We start from the raw sequence: 18023 nt of genomic DNA, 5'->3' as shown, positions 1-18023 counted from the left end.
TGCGTCCTTGCTGTTTTCTCCCCCTCGTCCGTTCCTGTCTTCGCAGTCCTGCAGTCCAGTCGGACCACAAGAAAACAACAAAGCCTCGAGCCCCGTCTCTTGACCCTTTCACAAACAGAGAGCACAGCAACTAAGTCAGTTTGCTCTTTGCACGTTTGCGCGACCACAAGAAAAAGAAATGCGGTCGCCAGGGAGTGAGTTTGGTGTCTCGGCCTTGTAGACTCCACAGACGGACCTTCTGTTACAATTCGTTGCCCCCAGTTCTCGTCAGTAACAATGATTAAATGTTAATCCTTAAGAAATGGGAAGCAGATGTTCATATTTCATACTGCAAAAAAAAAAAATAAAATGATAACAATAATAATGCCACGAGCTGGATCGAACGTGATGCATCAGCAGAAAAGAAAATAGCAAAGAGGGGAATTTCAAAGCCGCTGCAGCCAACCACTACAACTGTGAGACGTATAAAGGTGGATACTGAGCCCATATATATATAAAAAACAAAAAAACAACAACAACTCCACAAGTAACATATGTGTAGGGTGTGCAGCAGAGTAAGGGCAGTAAAGTATAATTCTCATAAATATACTTGGATGGAAACCCAGCTACTGTCTTTTATTTTCTTCCAGCTCTCCGTCTCTCTGCTGCCGTCTCGCTGCTCTGAGATGATAATCCATCACATTCCCACACTGACCTCTGGATAAGCCGTCCAGACTGAGGAACAAAAAGAAAACTGTTCTGCTCCTTCTCTCCGCTCTCTATCCCTTCGTATGAGTTTCAGCCTCTGGCGAAAACAATGTAAAGATATATGAGTAAAAGAAAAACGCTGTAAACAGGAGTTAAATGAAACTCTCGTACCGTCTAGTTAACTGTCAAATTTACTTATTATGCGCGGTAAAATGTTCCACAACACATCGGCTTTGACTTATTGTCGGCGAATAAGTGCAATAAATAGACAAGAGCGATGTGGCGGAGGGCTGGAGGAGGAAGAGACGGCCTTGGCCACGGTCTGTCTGTGACCCGTCAAGCCTCAGCGCCGAGCCAAACCAGCACTCTCCGCGAGCCCGAGAGGCCTGCGGCTTTAGGAGGCCGCGCCGGTGCTCCGTTAACCCCGAAAGCCCGCGGCGGCCATTTTGACCGCTCGCCGCTACATGAGGAATGGTTGATTTACTGCACGGATCGTAAATGTTCAGTCGGAGGATCGGTGTTCCTGCGCTAATAATAAATTTACTCAGGCATGAAGGTGAAGGGGATGGAAAGGGATCCTGTCATTTCAAACAAATGTTCTGTTCGGGTATTAAACGTGGAAGAGGAAATCCCTTGATGCTCTGCAGTTTGTCATGCAGGTCCCTGTCCCATGTGCAGTGCAAGAAAAAAATATTAAAATCCCCAAAATAGCTTTGTAGCTTAAGGCTCATTCACAGGACTACGGGACATAGACGCCGTAACCTACGTACGTGGGCAACAAATATCCTTAAAGTTCTGCAAGTTGAGAGATGCGTACACATGCCATTTGTCCAGCTAATCCCACAGATGCTCGATTTGGCCGAGATCATGGAGATCAAGAGACCGACTCAACACTTTGTTGTTGTGTTCCTCAAACCATTCGTCAACCATTGTCAATTTATGGCATTATCCAACAGGGAGTGCCTTTTTTTTCTTATGTGCGGTTTATACCCCTGCGGGACATAGACACCGTAACCTACGGACGTAGCCTACGGACGTAGGTTACATCGGTGCGAGCCATTTTATACTTATGTGATCGTAAGTCTGGCTCGTTCTGTAAAAACGCCACCCAAACACTAGTCGACGCTGTGTCTTTTTTGCCAGTTGGGTTAATTTTTGTTTCCACTTCCCGCTTCACTTTCAACAATGGCGACTGAAACTTTCGCCAAAATTTCACCGAAGACGAGTCATACAAATTTTCGTATGGTCGAACCTCCTCAGTTAACCTTTCCTCGATGAGTTCCATCTTTATTGATCCAAAACAACGGAGAAACAGCTGGAAATACTAAAGCAGGATTCACGCTACGACCAAGCGGACAAATCACAGCTCAGTTTGCGACGCCGTGACGCGTAGTTACATTTCTGGGGAGATTCACGTCAGACGGCGTAGCTGCGACGTCAATTTGACGCAGAAGCCTAAACCTCCTATTAAGCCACATTTATACTGGTAAGAGGTGATGCTCCTAGCAGAATAGAACTATGTTAGCGTAAATTAACACACTGCTTCTACTTTGTCCCGTTTCCCCAATGCATGCTAGCAGGTTTCACCTAAACCTGCATTGCTAAAACATGTCCCGTTGCCCCCACAAGGAGGAATTAGCCTCTTTATCAGGTTTTTTGCATTTATTTAATCTTTGATATCCCTCTACCTATTAGACTTAGAGACTTTATTCATCCACAAGGGAAATTGCTTGGTCACGGTAGCTCAGGTCCACATAAAAAAACACTCTTGAGAACCACAAGTAAAAATAAAAAGTAAAATAAAAAAAGTCTAATAAAATAAAATATATGTAAAAATCTAATAAAATAACTAAAAATAAAATAAAAAAATCTAATAAAATAAAATAAAAATAAAATATAAGTAAAACTCTAGTAAAATAAAATAGTATAACCAAAAATATACAACATTAGCATATCAGCAAATGTACAAGAAAAGACAGAAGTACATATATATTATATACATAGAAACGATTAAGAAAGTGTAATAATGTGCATTAACATTAATGACATGGAGTTATCTGTTGCTGAAAGGTGAGTTGTTGTCCAGCGAGATAGAGTTTGGTATGAATGACGTCCTGTAGCGTTCACTGTGGGAGTGGAGCTGAATCACTCTGTTGGAGAATGAATGAATGAATAGTCCAGGGAAACGGGTGCGATGGAGTGTCCATGATGGAGAGCAGTTTGTCCAGTGTCCTCCTGTCCATCACCGACACAAACGTCTCCAACTCACTGCCGATTACATGTCGGGGCCTTTTGGGTCAATTTGTCGATCCGAACCGATGTCCTTTTAGCTGGTACCGCTCCCCCAACAAACCACAGCAAAGTACAGGGCGCTCGCAACAATTAATCCCAAAAAGGTTGCCGAAGTCGCCTTATATTTATTTATATATTCTCTACACGTGTGCAAGTGAGAATGGATTTTTGGCACGGTGAACTAGCTAGCTGTGTTTGTTCTGGCGCTTTCATGCTAACACCGCTCAGCCGGCTGTTTATTAGTAGAATTCATTTAACAACATCCTTAGTGCTCCTTCAACCGCAGAGTGTTGCCTCATGACAGTCAGCTGAAGTCAAGACACGGCTGGGCTGGCATGACAGTCACGTGCGCGACACTCGCTAGCCTCCGCGTTAGCAAAACAAAGCCGACGTGTGTGAGCCGCTGGATTTGTTGTTGACTCTCATGTACACAACAGTTCTGCACACGGACTAATGTCATTAGGAATCAGCAGACCTAGCAGGATGTGCACTAACCAAATAGACATCCACTGGGACCTTTGAACCACCCTGCTGCCTTCCTCTTATTGTCCGCCTCTGTGCATAAAGACAAACACCGCAAACGAAGCTTTGACTCGAAACAAACCAAGGGGTTAAAAGTGATATATTAGCAACTGATTATATCCAAAACATCCTCTGATGCTTTCAGTTTTGGTCACATCAGATTCTGTTTTACTTCCTTCAGTATCCCACCCATAATGCAACTCTTTACAGAGTTTTCTCAAAAGTTTCCTCACATTTTCACTTACAAATGTCAGATATGCCATACGCAAAAGTCCTCCTGACAAGGTCCCGGTTGCAGCATTGTGCCTGTGTACACAAGAGAATAAATCAGTCAAACCACTGGGTTGTGCTCAGACACACGTGCTATACTACACTCTCACAAAGAAACACAATCTTTTCCTGTCAGCTTGATCCTCTCTCCACTCCACTCGCCTCATAAATCTCCTCAGTCATCTAAGGAAGACGGTCACTGCAGCGTTTTACAATGTGCTACAGAACACACTAGACCGCACAAACATATGCATGGAAGCGCACGCACGCACATGCAAAGCAAGTTCTGGCTCTAATTAGATCAGATTGACCACTAAGTGCGACACAAACCCCGGTGAAGCTCCGTCTCTTTTCTTTCCGTCCCAGATTTATGCTACGCTAATATTGCTCTTTTATCTCGGGCATGAAATACGTTCCTGCCGTCTGCAAAGCTCACTCCCTCAGCCGCATGAACGGTTCCTAGCCAGCTGTCTAGCCAGTTTGAACCCAAAAATAAAAAAATGTAAATTATGTGTTTCCATTAAGCTGCATTGAAGGAAACAAATCAAGTTCCAGATGGAGGCTAGAGCTCCAACCTCGGTAGAAAATAGCACTTTCACAAGAGTAAATAAGATTTTTAAATACACCTGCTAGGACTTATTCACGCTTGTTTGGTGTCTTGTAGGGGTTGTACCGACTAGTCGACTTTACTGCTGTGCCATGACGCTTTAAGCAGGAAGTTGACTAGTCACCGATCACGTGACAATAACAACACGGACGCCTCCGAGGAGACAGGTGAGGAGGCCAGTGGGTCGTTGCAGCAAACTAGCAGCGATTCAAGCAGCACTGTGTGGAAATACTTCACTTAAGATGAAAGTCAGTGAAAATGAAATACAACAAACGTACTCCTGCAGTGTACGCTCATCTGAAAAGGCGTCCGCTAACGCTAGCAGAGGAACGTCAACTCCACTTTCACCACATATTACTTCTACCATCATATGTGTGCAGCACCTTGACTTAGTTCAGTTGTTCCCAATTAGAATAGCTAACACTGCTCTTCTACGTCCTTCAGTCCCCAAGAGACATATTTAAACTGTTTTGTGCAACCAATTTTCCTCTCAAAACAATCTAAACAAGGCAAAGGACGAGTAGCATTTACAAGGCTACCATTTCGAACGTTGCTAACTGCCACAGTGCTAGCGCTAGCTGCAGTTGCCTCTCAGCCGGCGTTCCGGTCACATCATCAGTTGCATCCTACGGGCCGAAGGAGGCTCAATGGCAACGGCTGCTCCGTGCATGTGGACCAGTCCTCCTGCTTGTTGAAACACAAATGATTTCCATCTGTGTTGATGTTGGAGAGCAGTGCCACCCCCTCCCCTTCGCCTCCTCCCCATCCCCTACCCATTCCTCCCCTCCTTCCTCGTCTTGCCAGAAACAGACCCACCCTCGCTCCGATAGTTACCCCGTTTAACAAACACACCGAGGCGCGTTGCATTATGTATCCCGTCTAAAATTCACAGCGTGCATCGTGTTTGTTTTCCTTCTTTTTTTTTTTTCTTTCCACCTACGAGCGCCAATGCTTACACAAGTATGCTCATGTGATGACACACGGTACACGCTAAGTGGGTTGCATTATCCGTGGCGGTCTGGGTCTCATTTGGAATTCATTTCCTCCTCTTCTCGTTGTGAATCAGACATCTCCCTCCCCACGAGCACTTTAGAAGATAAATATGCGTCCTAGTCCAAACTTTGTGTTTGAAATGTAGCCAGGACTGTACCCAAAATGCTTACATGCACTCTAACGTACAGCTTGGTATCACTGCACGTCAAGTAGGGATCTTTACGAATTCGCCCCACCGTCATCCCATTGCATTTCTCCAAAGACATTGCAGCGGCATTGTATTTGGAATAAATGTGACCCTGAGGTATTTTGCCAAACCAAATGTTTTCAAGCCCGAAAGGGGAACCACACTGCAGCAAGTCAATGTGTCACTGTGCTGCGTCAAGCTATGGCGTGTATGTGCAGCAGGAGCTGGCTCGCCATCACACGCTTTCATTTGAACCAGCCCCGCTTTTTGTGTTTTGTGTTTTGTGTTTAGAAATGAGTTGCCTTGAGGGCTTTGTTATATGGTTTGTTTTGGTCACCGTTCGGGGGCTGATGAATCGGTTTTCATATTTGACTTAATTCCACACAGGGGTTCCCCTACTCTGCGGCTTGGTCAACCACAGCAAAGCATTCAGTGACATCAGCACTATTGTGCCACTGACTCGAGACAGGAAGCGAGCCTGTTTGAGCGATATTATTGAAATGTCACTGGGGTAACCAAACAAGTGGCAAATTGGAGATTGATTAAGTCTTAACTGCAGTCAGCAGTGGGGCTTCACTAAGTGACACATGCCCACAGCATGGTTAAACTCGAGGGCCGGCGCTGTTTCAGCCTACTTACACTAACACGTCTTTGGAAAAAATCCCCGCTGAGAAACTGGAGCACGAATGGAAAACCTATTTCACAACTTTTTTCCCCCCACTCTGGTGCATTTGAAGGCTTTTTACAGCGCCAAGTTTTTTCCCTGACACATGATGTGATCGAAGAGACTTAATAAAGCACTGAGGGAAAACTGAAGCTATTTCTGCAGGCTAGAGAACTAGTGCAATTTACTGCTGAACCAAATGATATGTAATGGCGCCAAAATAGGCTACTCACCCATCAGCCATAACATTATGTCCACTGACAGGGGAAGTAAATAACATTGACCATCTTGTGACAATCCAGTGTTCTGCTGGGAAACCTTTGGACCTAACATTCATTGGTGTGGATGTTACTTACACATGTAGCACCCACCTAGACCAGACCAGGCACCCCCACCCCATAGCAATGACACTCCTTGATGGCAGAAGTCATCCCCAGCAGGATGCACACAAAAAGAAATGTTTTAGGAACAAAAAAACATGAAGAACAGCACAAGGTGTTGACCTGGCCTCCAAATTCACTAGATCCCAAACTGATCAAGTATCTGTGGGATGATCCACAGAGGCCCCTTCCCTCAAGCCATAGGACCCTGAGGCCCCCCACTAACAACATCCTGTTGCCAGACACCACAGGACACCCTCAGAAGGCCCATGTCCATTCTCTGTTTTGGAGGCACAAGGGACACCAACACAAGAATGGGAAGATGGTCATAATGCAATGCCTGATTGGTGTATAACACTGTAATTCGTACACCTTTTCCCAATTAAATACTCAGATCCCTGCTATCCCAGCAACCTGTAAACTTTGGAACATGGAAAGTTACTTTGTGCACACCAAATTACCAACATTTTTGTTAGCGGCCCCAAGAGAAGTGGTTTTGCAGGCCCAATGTCCAACTTGGGAGGACGGACATTCTCTTAAATCAACAGTTACTAGGTCTGAAAAGAATACAAGCAAGGAAAGTAAGGAAACAACCCATTAATTTAAGGGTTACTTGTAAATGGCCATTTAGTTTGTCTTTAGTCACTCCAACGTGGTCACCAAATAAACCATTCTGAACTGAACCACAAAGCTAGAAGAGAAAGGGAAAGACTGTTTCTAAGTCTGGGTGAATTATAAAAGACCATACTAGATATTGATTCACTTCGAAAGACTTGGAAAACAGGTCCACCACTCCTTTTTTTTTATCCGAAGCCATTGGCCACAAGTTCCTACCGGCTCACACCGGTTCTAGCTGACCCACATTTACACCTCATTGTGAGGTGAGAGAAATGCAGGAAACACCCAACCTAATCTCGCTCTCCGGTTATTTTTTCAGCCCGGGCTGGCGAGCTGGCACATCCGCCAGTAACGGCACTCTGGTGAATGCACCTGTCCCGCAAAACACACACACACACACACACACTCAACTGGGCTGCCCCGAGGCAGGAAAGAGGGAGAGTCGTAGACAGGAAGCGGAGAATGGAGTCTCAAAAATGGGAGCTGTGAGAAAGGTTTTGTTTTGTCAGAGGTAACACTAGCATGGGTGGTTCATGTATAAACAGAGAGGTGGAACAGTCAGATGTGTATCGCAGGAGGTTGGCAGGTCCTGAGTGTGAATGAGGCCTTGAGTTCTGCAGAGAGGTATTTTTTGGAAAGGATTTTATACGTGTGAGCACAGTTTGGGGGAATGCCTGCATGTTTTATAATATATACATGTGCGTTTTAAATAGTGTGAATTTGCCAATCAGTTGACGTCCAGATTGAGTTCCTCTTACACACAGCAAGGCTTTCTGTACTGTTACTAGACTTCAATTCCCTTTTTACTCTTCGATGCTCTGCCTGGTTGAATTTCAAGTATGAACATAAATAAACAGAATGCATTCATTTACAACACTGATCCATTACAAGCTCTAAAATGCCGTCCGTTACTTCAACAAGCTTGCGGTCCCAAGGTTATCCTGGGACAAAGGCAGGACATTCTGGGTCAATCGGAGGCTGATGGGTAACTTACACAAATGCCTACGCTTTCATCTTCCTCCTTCGCAGTCTGGCATCAATTTAATACTCATTGCCGTGCCTTGACCTCACGCTTAAGCTTCAAAGAATGTATGGGGGAAGGGTAGGGGGTTGCGTGCCTGTCCACATCTGTCCATCCTGTGCTGTCGAGTGTTATTGCAGGTTTCAAAGTGACAGAAGATTCAACAAGGATTATTTTAGTCTGGCATCCTGCTTGAAAATCTTCCTAAGTTTTAGAAGGTTTAGAAGTTGATGCTGCCGCAGCTGATCTAAAGCAATTGGTCAGTCTTGGGTTCGTCGGACACGAGACGGGACTGAAGACACGTGTGCTTGGACAAATATGAAGCGGAAATGAGCGGAGCCGGTTGGACCATTTGGAAAAATCTGATAAAGGAAAGCGAAGAAGTAACACCCCTGTCCTTCTCTCAAGGAACTACCACCCAGGTGACCTTGGGCAATTCACTTAACCTACAGTTATACAAGAAAAGAGGCGACCAGATGCCAGCGGTACAAGGCTGTGGTTGCAATGTGCAGCTGACGTGAACAGATGTGACTTTGTGTAACCATGAGGCAGGGTGGTACTGGATGGTCAGCCTTGGCTCCAGTGAAACCATTCTCTGGATAAATAAAGCTTTAAGCAAATCCTACAAAAACCTTCCATTGCTAGTCCTTGACCTTGGGGGAACTGAAGGTTTCCATTGGTTTTTCATTAACGCCTGCATGATATTGAGATGGAAGTGGATTTAGTTTCTTAGTTTCTGGAAAGTCTTCTTAAAATATCTGAACCAAGAAGTGCATTTAATGACCACTGCCTGTAATATTAGCTAATTAGTGTCGTGCAGTAGGAAAATCTATAGAGATTTGCACCAGCTGGAAATATATACCAAGTATAATTTTCCAAGAATCATGGGAAATGCAGTTCTCCAAATCCGTTTCTAAGGGAGTGGCTTTCCTGTGTCCACTCAGTTTATCCATTCCTGTGTCCCACTGGAAATGTGGAAGAAACATTTATTCAAGTCCGGTCCTCCTACTCGGGGCAAAAATGGATACTTGGCATAAATGTTTAGATGTGAGTTTCAGGCCATTGCCGAAGCTGCAGACAAAACCTCCCACTCAGAGTATCCAAACCAAGGTCAGGACTCCTTTACCGCTGCCTAATTACACATTATGACTGTGGAATTCTGGCATTTCTGATGTGCATCCATGGACATGACCTTTACATGCTGCTGTACTTATGGTGGTAGCAGTGTTTCCTCCAGAAATGTATTCTTGTCAGGGAGGAACACTATTTGGACCGTGAACGGGACATGAAAACTCTCTTTGCACTCATATTATATTTGCTTTAAGCCGGTCAGGAGCTCCCTACATATGTATTCGCAATGTCAGACAGTGGCGTAGGAATGCTGGGAGCACAGAGATGGACGGTTTCTCTCTTTGACCACACGATTGCAAGTTTAATTCCCAAGAATATGTCACTGTAATTCTTTACTTTCACTTAACAGACTTGACAAGAATAATCATTGTGGGAGCACGAGAAGACATAAGAGATGTACTGCAGAAAGTGTTTTCGCAAAAGAAACAACACACACTTTTCGTCCAATGTGTGCAACAGTCAGATCTCTTGGCACCGAACTGTCAGCAGCAGTTGCCTATATGAAAATGGATCCATCTTCTTATGAATGCGGTAGTTTCTGAAGCTCTTTTGAACTGCACTCTTGTTAGTTTCTGTTTATTCACCGTAATTGAGCTGCAGATCGGTTGCGCGATTGGGCCAAGCTGTTGTGATGGGGAATGAAAGCGAAAAAAAGCTCTTGGTGTTTACGTGCGCGACTGTATACAAGTGTGTGAAGTCAGCGTTTGCAGCAAACACACTCTCCTCAACCCGGCGCTTTGAGTCACCACATAGCAGAGCAATGGGGTCACATTCTCTAGAGTCTAATGTAATGTATTCTGCTCCACTCAGGGAAAAATGCTTACCCAAACAAGTGGCTTCTCCACGATTATTAATAGTATTACCGTTGCCCCCAAAGCTTTCTGAGGGAAGCCATTGTGATGCGAGATTTGCAGCGGCAGGCTTCATATCAACAATCTGACCCCGCTAACACAAACAAGTCCAGTTTCACATCCACATCCCAGACTTGATATTGCGACTTATTGTTTGACCGTCCAGTCTGGGTGTTTTCATTCTTTTCACTACTCTCTCTTTCTTTCCTCCTGTCTTCCTCTCTAGGGGATTTTTTATTTTTTTTAAGAACTGGGGTGGGGAGGAGAACGCCGGCGGCGCTGGGGTTTAGCAGGGCACCTTATCCCTGCCAAGAAATGAGTTCACCAAACCACTATTTCCCTCAAAGGAGATGCGATAAGGTTTCTGCTAGAGACCCAGCCTGCCACTTGACTTGGAAATGAAAATAAAAAGAGACAGGAAAGGTCTCAGTAAAAGGAGGATTAATACAGGGGAGGTTTGCATTGACAAAGAAGAAGAAATGCAACCTTGCTCTGTGCATGGTAAAACAGGCATGCCTGCTTCATTGCAGTCTTGATCGTGTATTGCTCAATTCCAGATATATTATTTTAAATGGATCTTATCATGTAAGACTTCAATGCAAGACAGATGAATAGGGAGATCAGGATGGCTATGATAGTTGGCTTGATAAAGAAAAGGTAAATTAATGAAAGTGTCTGAGACGATGTTGTAGTGTTTTTATCAGTGCTCATCTTTCTTCTCCCGGATTTCTCTGCTTAGTACCTTAAAGGCTTGATATGGAGTTGGCTTGACTCAAGTGTTATTGATGTCTGACTTAACACAAGTAATAGCAAAAGTAGGATGTTTTGCAAATGGTGATGGGTAAGAGTTTTAAAAGCAATAAATTCACGAGGCCATGGGTAATCCTTCTGCTATGCCTGTGATACTACACCATATCTCTACTGTCACCAAATTCCAGTTCCAGTGTGTTCACATTACTTAGCAGTCTTCAGTCATGTTCGATGACCTCCTTGACGTGCTTCCAATGCTGATCTTACTTTGAGCATGAGACTCTTAATCTCAGGGCCGTGGGTTCGAGCCCCACGTTGGGCGTTTAAACAATTTTTAAACAACAATTTCCTTGAAGGATTAATAAAGTATTCTAATTTTGATTTTCACCTGTGTGCTTTCAACAAGCAAAATGCCTTGGACAATCAATGTGAAATCTTGTCCTTGTCAGACATGGTTATTTACTGAATCACAAAGGCCTGAAAATGGTTGGTTTTCATCTCTACAAATGCATACCATTGACCAATTGAAAACTGAGACACCCAAAGTTAAACACAAACTACGTCTCTCAACCCCAACCCTAACCCTAACTGTAAGAATAACTAGATAACTTCTGGAAAAAGAATTAAACTGCAGTATTTTATAAAGTTTTCTGTAGGCCTAAGGGATTGTAGAATCAAAAAAAAAAAAAAAACCCTACAGGTCATTATGAAATAAACAAGCGTAAGCCCGGTGGTTTTTTTCTCAGCATTTTTATTCCCCAGTAGTCCTGTTCAAACCAAATTCAATAGTTCTCTTTCATTAGAGAAATGCCATGATTATGGCTGAATGACCGTAATGTTGGACGGTTCACTGTCATGTTGCAGTGACACATAATTTCTGTACTTTGAAGACGCTAGCCAGAACCCCTTTTTATGAATGTTCCACGTGGCTACAGCAATAGGTACTGACATCACGCCGCAGCGCTGACGCCTGATTAGGTCGCCTGTAACCGATGGCCCACGGCACATAGAGTTTCATAACAGTTATGGTGATCCCCCGCCCCCTCCTTTTATACCCGGAAAATCGGCACTGCCACCAGTAAATGAAATAAAGAGAGATCAAAGGGGTTTTCCACGAGAGGAAAAAGTCCTCACAGCTTGGCATGGTCTTGGTGAAAAGGGCTTAGAGTGTGGCCTTATAAGGTCTTTACAGCCTGACAACATTTTATACACTTTGAGGTTGTCGGGTACACTCTTGTAGCCTTGTAGGATACTTATTAGAGTGCTGCTACAGAAGAAAGGTAAAGCTTTTGATGCTCTATGATACTCTCCATTGGGCTTTACAGAAAATTTTCGCAAGAAGGTTTTGCAGACAATGCCAACTATACCTAACCTCTGTAGATTATATTGGTTTGTGACAAACCTTATTTAACAGTCAAATTATTGTGTTTTCAATGAGAGAAAAGGTACATTTTGAGTTCCTTAATGCTCCCTGAGTAGTGCTATTGAGCCCCTACTGAAAACTGTTTGTTGTTACTCATCAAAACCCACTTAGTGCCTTTGACGCCCGCCAAATGCAAGGAATGTATTTTGTTCCTGAACATTTTACCCTTTCTATTGCCAGCCTTAGACCAGAAGAATAGTGTGTAACCACTGGCAGGAATATGTTGCATCAGTGTTTCCCACACGATTTTGTGAGGCCCTGGCTTTTTTTGTGTGTGTATTTTTTGGGATTCTTCTGTCTTAAAAAAAAGCCCCAAATCATGATGCTGTCCCAACTATTAAAACTATTCATGCATTATATGAAGTGGCTGCGTTTTGTATCAGTCCGTCTTTAAATTACCGTAATAACGTGAACATTGGCTTTAGCGACAAATAGCAGCAGCCTGTGTAGCACGTTATGTCTGGAGTTGTTTCCTTCGGTTTTGACCAACTCTCTTTAGATAACTGTAAATTTCCATGTTCTAAAAAATCAAGAGCACAAACATCGGGTTTTAAAAAGTGGTGGTAACATCTGTTTTTATTAGTGAACAGCGCAAATAGCTTCACATGCTACGTGAATGTTTTCCGAGCCGTTTTCTCGGTCAGGTTGGTCCGTTATGAGAACATGGCGAAGTAAACTAGACCCTGGCGGGCTGCCGTAGTGTTATCATTGTATGGGAAACCCTTTTGCATTAGACAATCAAAGTAGGGACACGCAAACTTAGGCCAAAATACGACAGTACAGGTAATTTTAAAAACTCTACATGACTCCACAGTCAACGTTTTTCTAGAGGTAGTGAAAAGCAGCGACGTACGCCAACCAGTGACACATTTGTTTCTACGTGCTGCCACATTATCAGAGTTCATGTTCGGAGCCAAAGCTCTTGTTATTTCTAAGAAGTGGAAGTGGGATGCAGAAAGTGGGATGCAGCTCAAGCCAAGGCGGATCACGTCAGCCCGTGTGGTTGATCCCTCTCTCTCCAGCAGCTGGATTTTCAGGATCATGTGGTGCCAAAAAGAGCACGTCCAAAGTGTGATACTATGAAAATATCTTGAATCCATTCAAGGCCCTGTTAATCATCGCACGCTACCCATCTTGCACTTCTTGCGCATATCTTTCTCATTCTCGCCTTTTTCGTATTTTGCATTTGAATGTGAAATGTCTGAGCCTGTGACATGTCAAAGAGGCAAGCACTAATTGCTGTATGACATTATAAATGTCTTCTTTTATATTGCCCCATGTCCTGACCAAAAGAACCCCCCCACCCCACCCCTCCCGTGACACAGTAGCCAAACATAGCTAATTGCTTCCCGTCTTCCCATTCAGATATTGATTAAAGGCGGATGTGGAGATAAATCATTATTGATCATTTTCACCACCTTCCTTTTTGTTGTTTTTGTTGCCAAGTGGAATGTTTTCGTGTCACTTAAACACAGATGTTAGCAATGTAAGCAGTTGACGAGTGTGGAAAAAGCGTCGGAAGTGTAGTTTCAATGTAAAAAATTGTGGAAAGACTTCTCTCTAATCAGTAGAAACTTGTTTTTCTCTCGGCAGCCTCCAAACAACGGCCCTCCTCCGTTGCCCAGCTCCTCTCTTCCAGAAGGCTACTATGAAGAGGCGGTTCCTTTAAGCCCTGGGAAGGCTCCTGAATACATCACTTCCAGTGAGTGAATGGCTGATTTATAATGCAATGCATTGTTTTCTAACTACAAATCTAGACACCATCTAACTGGATCGGCTGCTGAAGAGAAACAATAAATGTGTTTCAAGATTTTATCTTTAATTGAACGAAAATGAGAAGATGTCTCTTTGTATCCTTTCAGACTATGACTCGGACGCCATGAGCAGCTCCTACGAGTCGTACGATGAGGAAGAGGAGGACGGGAAGGGGCAGAAGATGCGTCATCAGTGGCCATCTGAAGAAGCGTCCATGGATCTGGTGAAGGACGCCCGCATCTGTGCATTCCTGCTGCGCAAGAAACGCTTCGGCCAGTGGACCAAACTCCTCTGTGTCATCAAAGACAACAAACTGCTGGTGAGAGGAACATGATGCATCTACGTGCATGCTTGTATGTGTGCCTGGGTATAGGTGACACAAAACCCAGTGATGGCTGGGATACAACTACAGCGGAATCACGTTAAGCTTCTCCAGTTGAATCTCGGCCCTTTTTCTCGCCCTGCAGTGCTACAAATCCTCCAAAGACCACACCCCTCAAATGGAGCTGACCCTGACGGGGTGCAGCATCACTCACATTCCCAAAGACGGCAAGAAGAAGAAGCATGAGCTAAAGATCGTCCACCAGGGGGCAGACGCCCTGGTGCTGGCAGTGCAGAGCAAAGAGCAGGCCGAGGAGTGGCTCAAGGTAACACAATGGATATCCTACATATTTCATTAAGGATATTAACAGAACATCTTATTTGAACTGATGTGGTATCCAATATTGAGTAGCTTAGCGAACTGATGAAGTCAAAAGACCCAGATCATTCAATAAATAGATTTCACAAAAAGAGATCACTGTTTGATTTAGTGCCATCAGGCAGAGGGGATGTAGAGATGTAGCAACCTTTTCCATGCCTGTATGAGGCTTTCAGGTTACAGTAGTTACAGTTCCTCCAAAATAATGGATGTAGAACTGGTTACATGTCATGGGTTCATCACTTCTGAATCCAATTTGTTCTTGTTGTTGAGGTGAGCTGGAGTGTAAGAGCCCTTCTTGAAGGTTAATGTCACTAAAAGTACTTCAATGTATAACAGTGGAGAGGCCTAAAAGCTCTGTTAGCTCTTAAATGACTATAAACCACAGCCTCAACTGAAAATCCTACGACTTTAGCTTTCACTTCGGATGTTGTTCTCACTGAGGTAAAATTAGATGCACTTTACTTCCATTTTCCCAGTGCCAGTAAGAATGGCTTTTGTTCTCGAGGACGGGCCTTCTTCCTGATGTTGCGTAACTCGTTTGTTAAGAAGCTCTGCCTGTTTCTCTCTGATGTGAAGATGTTTGCTCAGTGGTCCTCCTCTGATCCCGTCTCTTCTCCGTCTCATCAAACAGTCTTTCTCTGCCCCTCCCCCCTCCCCCCAACCTCGTCTTCCTTCTGGCCCTCTGATCTTTCACGCCGGCAGATCAACGAGTCTGCAAAACAAACCGACATCAAATAAACCTTTTCTGCTTTTCAACCCCCGGCGTCCGTTTGTTGTCGGTGCGGTGCCAGCACCTCTGTGTTTCAGCCAGAGGAGGGGAAGAGATGGGCCTCATCTGGTCTTTGGTTTAAATAAAACAAAAAAACAAAAAAAAACTCAGCCCCCTCTTCCTCCTCACCTCTGCTCTCCTCAGATCTCCTGAGAATCTCCTGGAATTTCTTGTTTGTCTTAGACAACCAATTGTGTGCTATTTAAAGATCTCTCCTCGTGCATTTTTGCTTAAAGCCTCCGCCAACTCACTTCCCCTTTTCTGCAATTTTACCAACAAGAGAATTTCATTCTCCCCTGGAGCAATTTCTGCCCCACAGACCATTGATTGAAACACTGGTCTTACTATTTGCTTTCTGTCTGTGTTCTTGAAGTTTCAGCTGTGTCATGTTTACGGCAGTCAGGAAGCAAAGATCAAAACTGTTAGTGTTTTATTCTTCTTGATTCAATTACTCCTCCCATATGGTAATTAGCCATTGTTTATTGACTGGCTGCCGCAGTTAACCTTGTCAGGGCCGAGGTATCTGCAGGCAGTCGCGTCTAGACCCGTGAAAATATACAAACCTCCGCGCCGCCCAAACTATGGCAACGGCTGCACTAATTGTTGCTCGGAGGAGCCGGGCCTGGGCGAGTGTTTAGTCAGGTGCCCTGGATATTGGAAACACGTTGGGTTGATAACGCGGCGGCAGTCGGTTTTTCACTCTCGCAATCACTCCAGGGCTTTTTTTTTTTTGTCGTTTTGCTTAATCGATGCAGTTCGTCATGCCTCTGCAATCAGCGCTCATCACATCCAGTTGGCGGCGGCTCCGCGCTCACGCCCTCCTTTGCGAAACAGCCCCGTCCGTGCGCCGCGTTCGTGCCGTTCGCGGCAGAGTGATGTAGTGTTAACATTCCCTGGCGTGCTCGGTGTTCCCTCAAGCCCCGGGGTGTGTGAGAGCGACATCCAGCCAGAAAGATTAGCGTTTTCTTTGTGTCTGTGTGCAGATATTGCATCAATTCATTATTCCCCTCACTTCTTCTTTTGTCTCTCATGCTCTCTTGAGATCATCTTCTACCCCTAAGGCATAAAAGTTCCAAAACAGTCAATCTTGAATTTCACATTGCTGATTTAGATGATGGAAATACAGATTTCTTAGGAGACTTCCCCACCCTTGTTGAATCAGTTGACATACGACAATGACATACAACAACCCTAACCCTAATGACAACAGTGAAATCGCATTGGACAAAAAAAAAGGCAGAAAATAATTAAAAGAAGAAGTCAGAAAGAAGAAAAGAAGAAAGGAGGGTGAAGGGGAAAGCTGGGAGAGTACCTGAGGGTTTCCAAAGCCGGCTAGTTACAGTAATGTTTCTCCCAGACACTGTCTGCTAACGACGTGTTTATGGAACACACATGTCTATACTGTGTCCTTAGTTCATTCCCCTCAACCTTCCCAGTCCTCTTTTTGAAAACCGGGTAGACTTCTCTCCCCATTTTCCCCCTTTTCTTGTTGTTTTTTTTTTTTAACCTCCTTCACTTCTGCCTCCTACTGCAGGACGACCCGATTGTCTTTGTCTCTCTGGCTTATGTAACAGTTCTTCTCTCTTCTTTCTGTTTCTGTTTCTGTTTGCATAAAGTTTGGGGAAAGTAAGTTGCACGGTGGTTCACAGCTGGTGCATGGTGATCCTGTGCATGTCGCTGTGTTTAACGTTGCAGGGCAAAGGACTCAGCATTGCACACATTGCATCATTTAAAAATCGAGATTGCATTGCCCGCCCCTGCACGAGCCTTTAAAATAGCCCAAAATAAATCAACATAAATCAATTAAATGCATCTCTTTTGCAGCCGGAGCCTTTAAACTTTAATAAAAATCATCAGATATAACTCCAAGACAGTCATTTTATGTTGCGTCAAAGAGGTCACACCCTTACTTGATAATGAAAGCTGAATTGTGCGTACAAATGTGAAACGTCTACGGCAGAGAGGTCAGAATGTATTAAAACCACTTAAGGCGATCGGGAGTTCATTTCAGCGCCCAGGACTACCACCCACACTCTCAACGCACCCACGCAGATTGATTTGTAGTGCATCGTCAAACCTTCGCAGCGCCCCGGCCTCTCCGGCAGACTCGACGCTGCTATCTCCCCCTTGCTCTCCTCCAGCCTCTGAGCCGCTCTCCGAGCCAAACCCATGGAGCCACAGCCTGTCATTTCCCCCGCGAAACCCAATTATGCTCCCTCCGAGCCAAAACCAATGAGCTGAGGAGCTCTGCGCGGCCAGAGATGGTTCAGAATGCTTGTGGAGAAGACGAGTGGGAGTTTGTGTGTGTGTGTGTGTGTGTGTGTCACACATTAGCCAAATTGCGCACACAGCGGTTTGTCTGAAATCTCATTTCCCAGTTGCCCGCCACTCATCTACACA

General features: G+C 44.4%; 1 protein-coding gene across 2 annotated transcripts in view; it reads left to right on the top strand.

Moving 5' to 3' along the window:
* afap1 (actin filament associated protein 1) overlaps positions 1 to 18023 on the top strand; it is a 51649-nt gene that overhangs the window by 14997 nt on the left and 18629 nt on the right. For both annotated transcript variants that reach the window (XM_084541402.1, XM_084541401.1), the window contains exons 4-6: positions 13990 to 14098; positions 14259 to 14470; positions 14619 to 14798. In XM_084541402.1, coding sequence (XP_084397528.1) covers positions 13990 to 14098; positions 14259 to 14470; positions 14619 to 14798 — 501 coding nt within the window. The remainder of the gene's footprint in view (positions 1 to 13989; positions 14099 to 14258; positions 14471 to 14618; positions 14799 to 18023) is intronic.

The sequence above is a fragment of the Chelon labrosus genome (genome assembly GCF_963514085.1).
Source record: "Chelon labrosus genome assembly, chromosome: 1".
NCBI lineage: Eukaryota > Metazoa > Chordata > Actinopteri > Mugiliformes > Mugilidae > Chelon > Chelon labrosus.
This window is presented reverse-complemented; position numbering and strand designations above follow the sequence as displayed.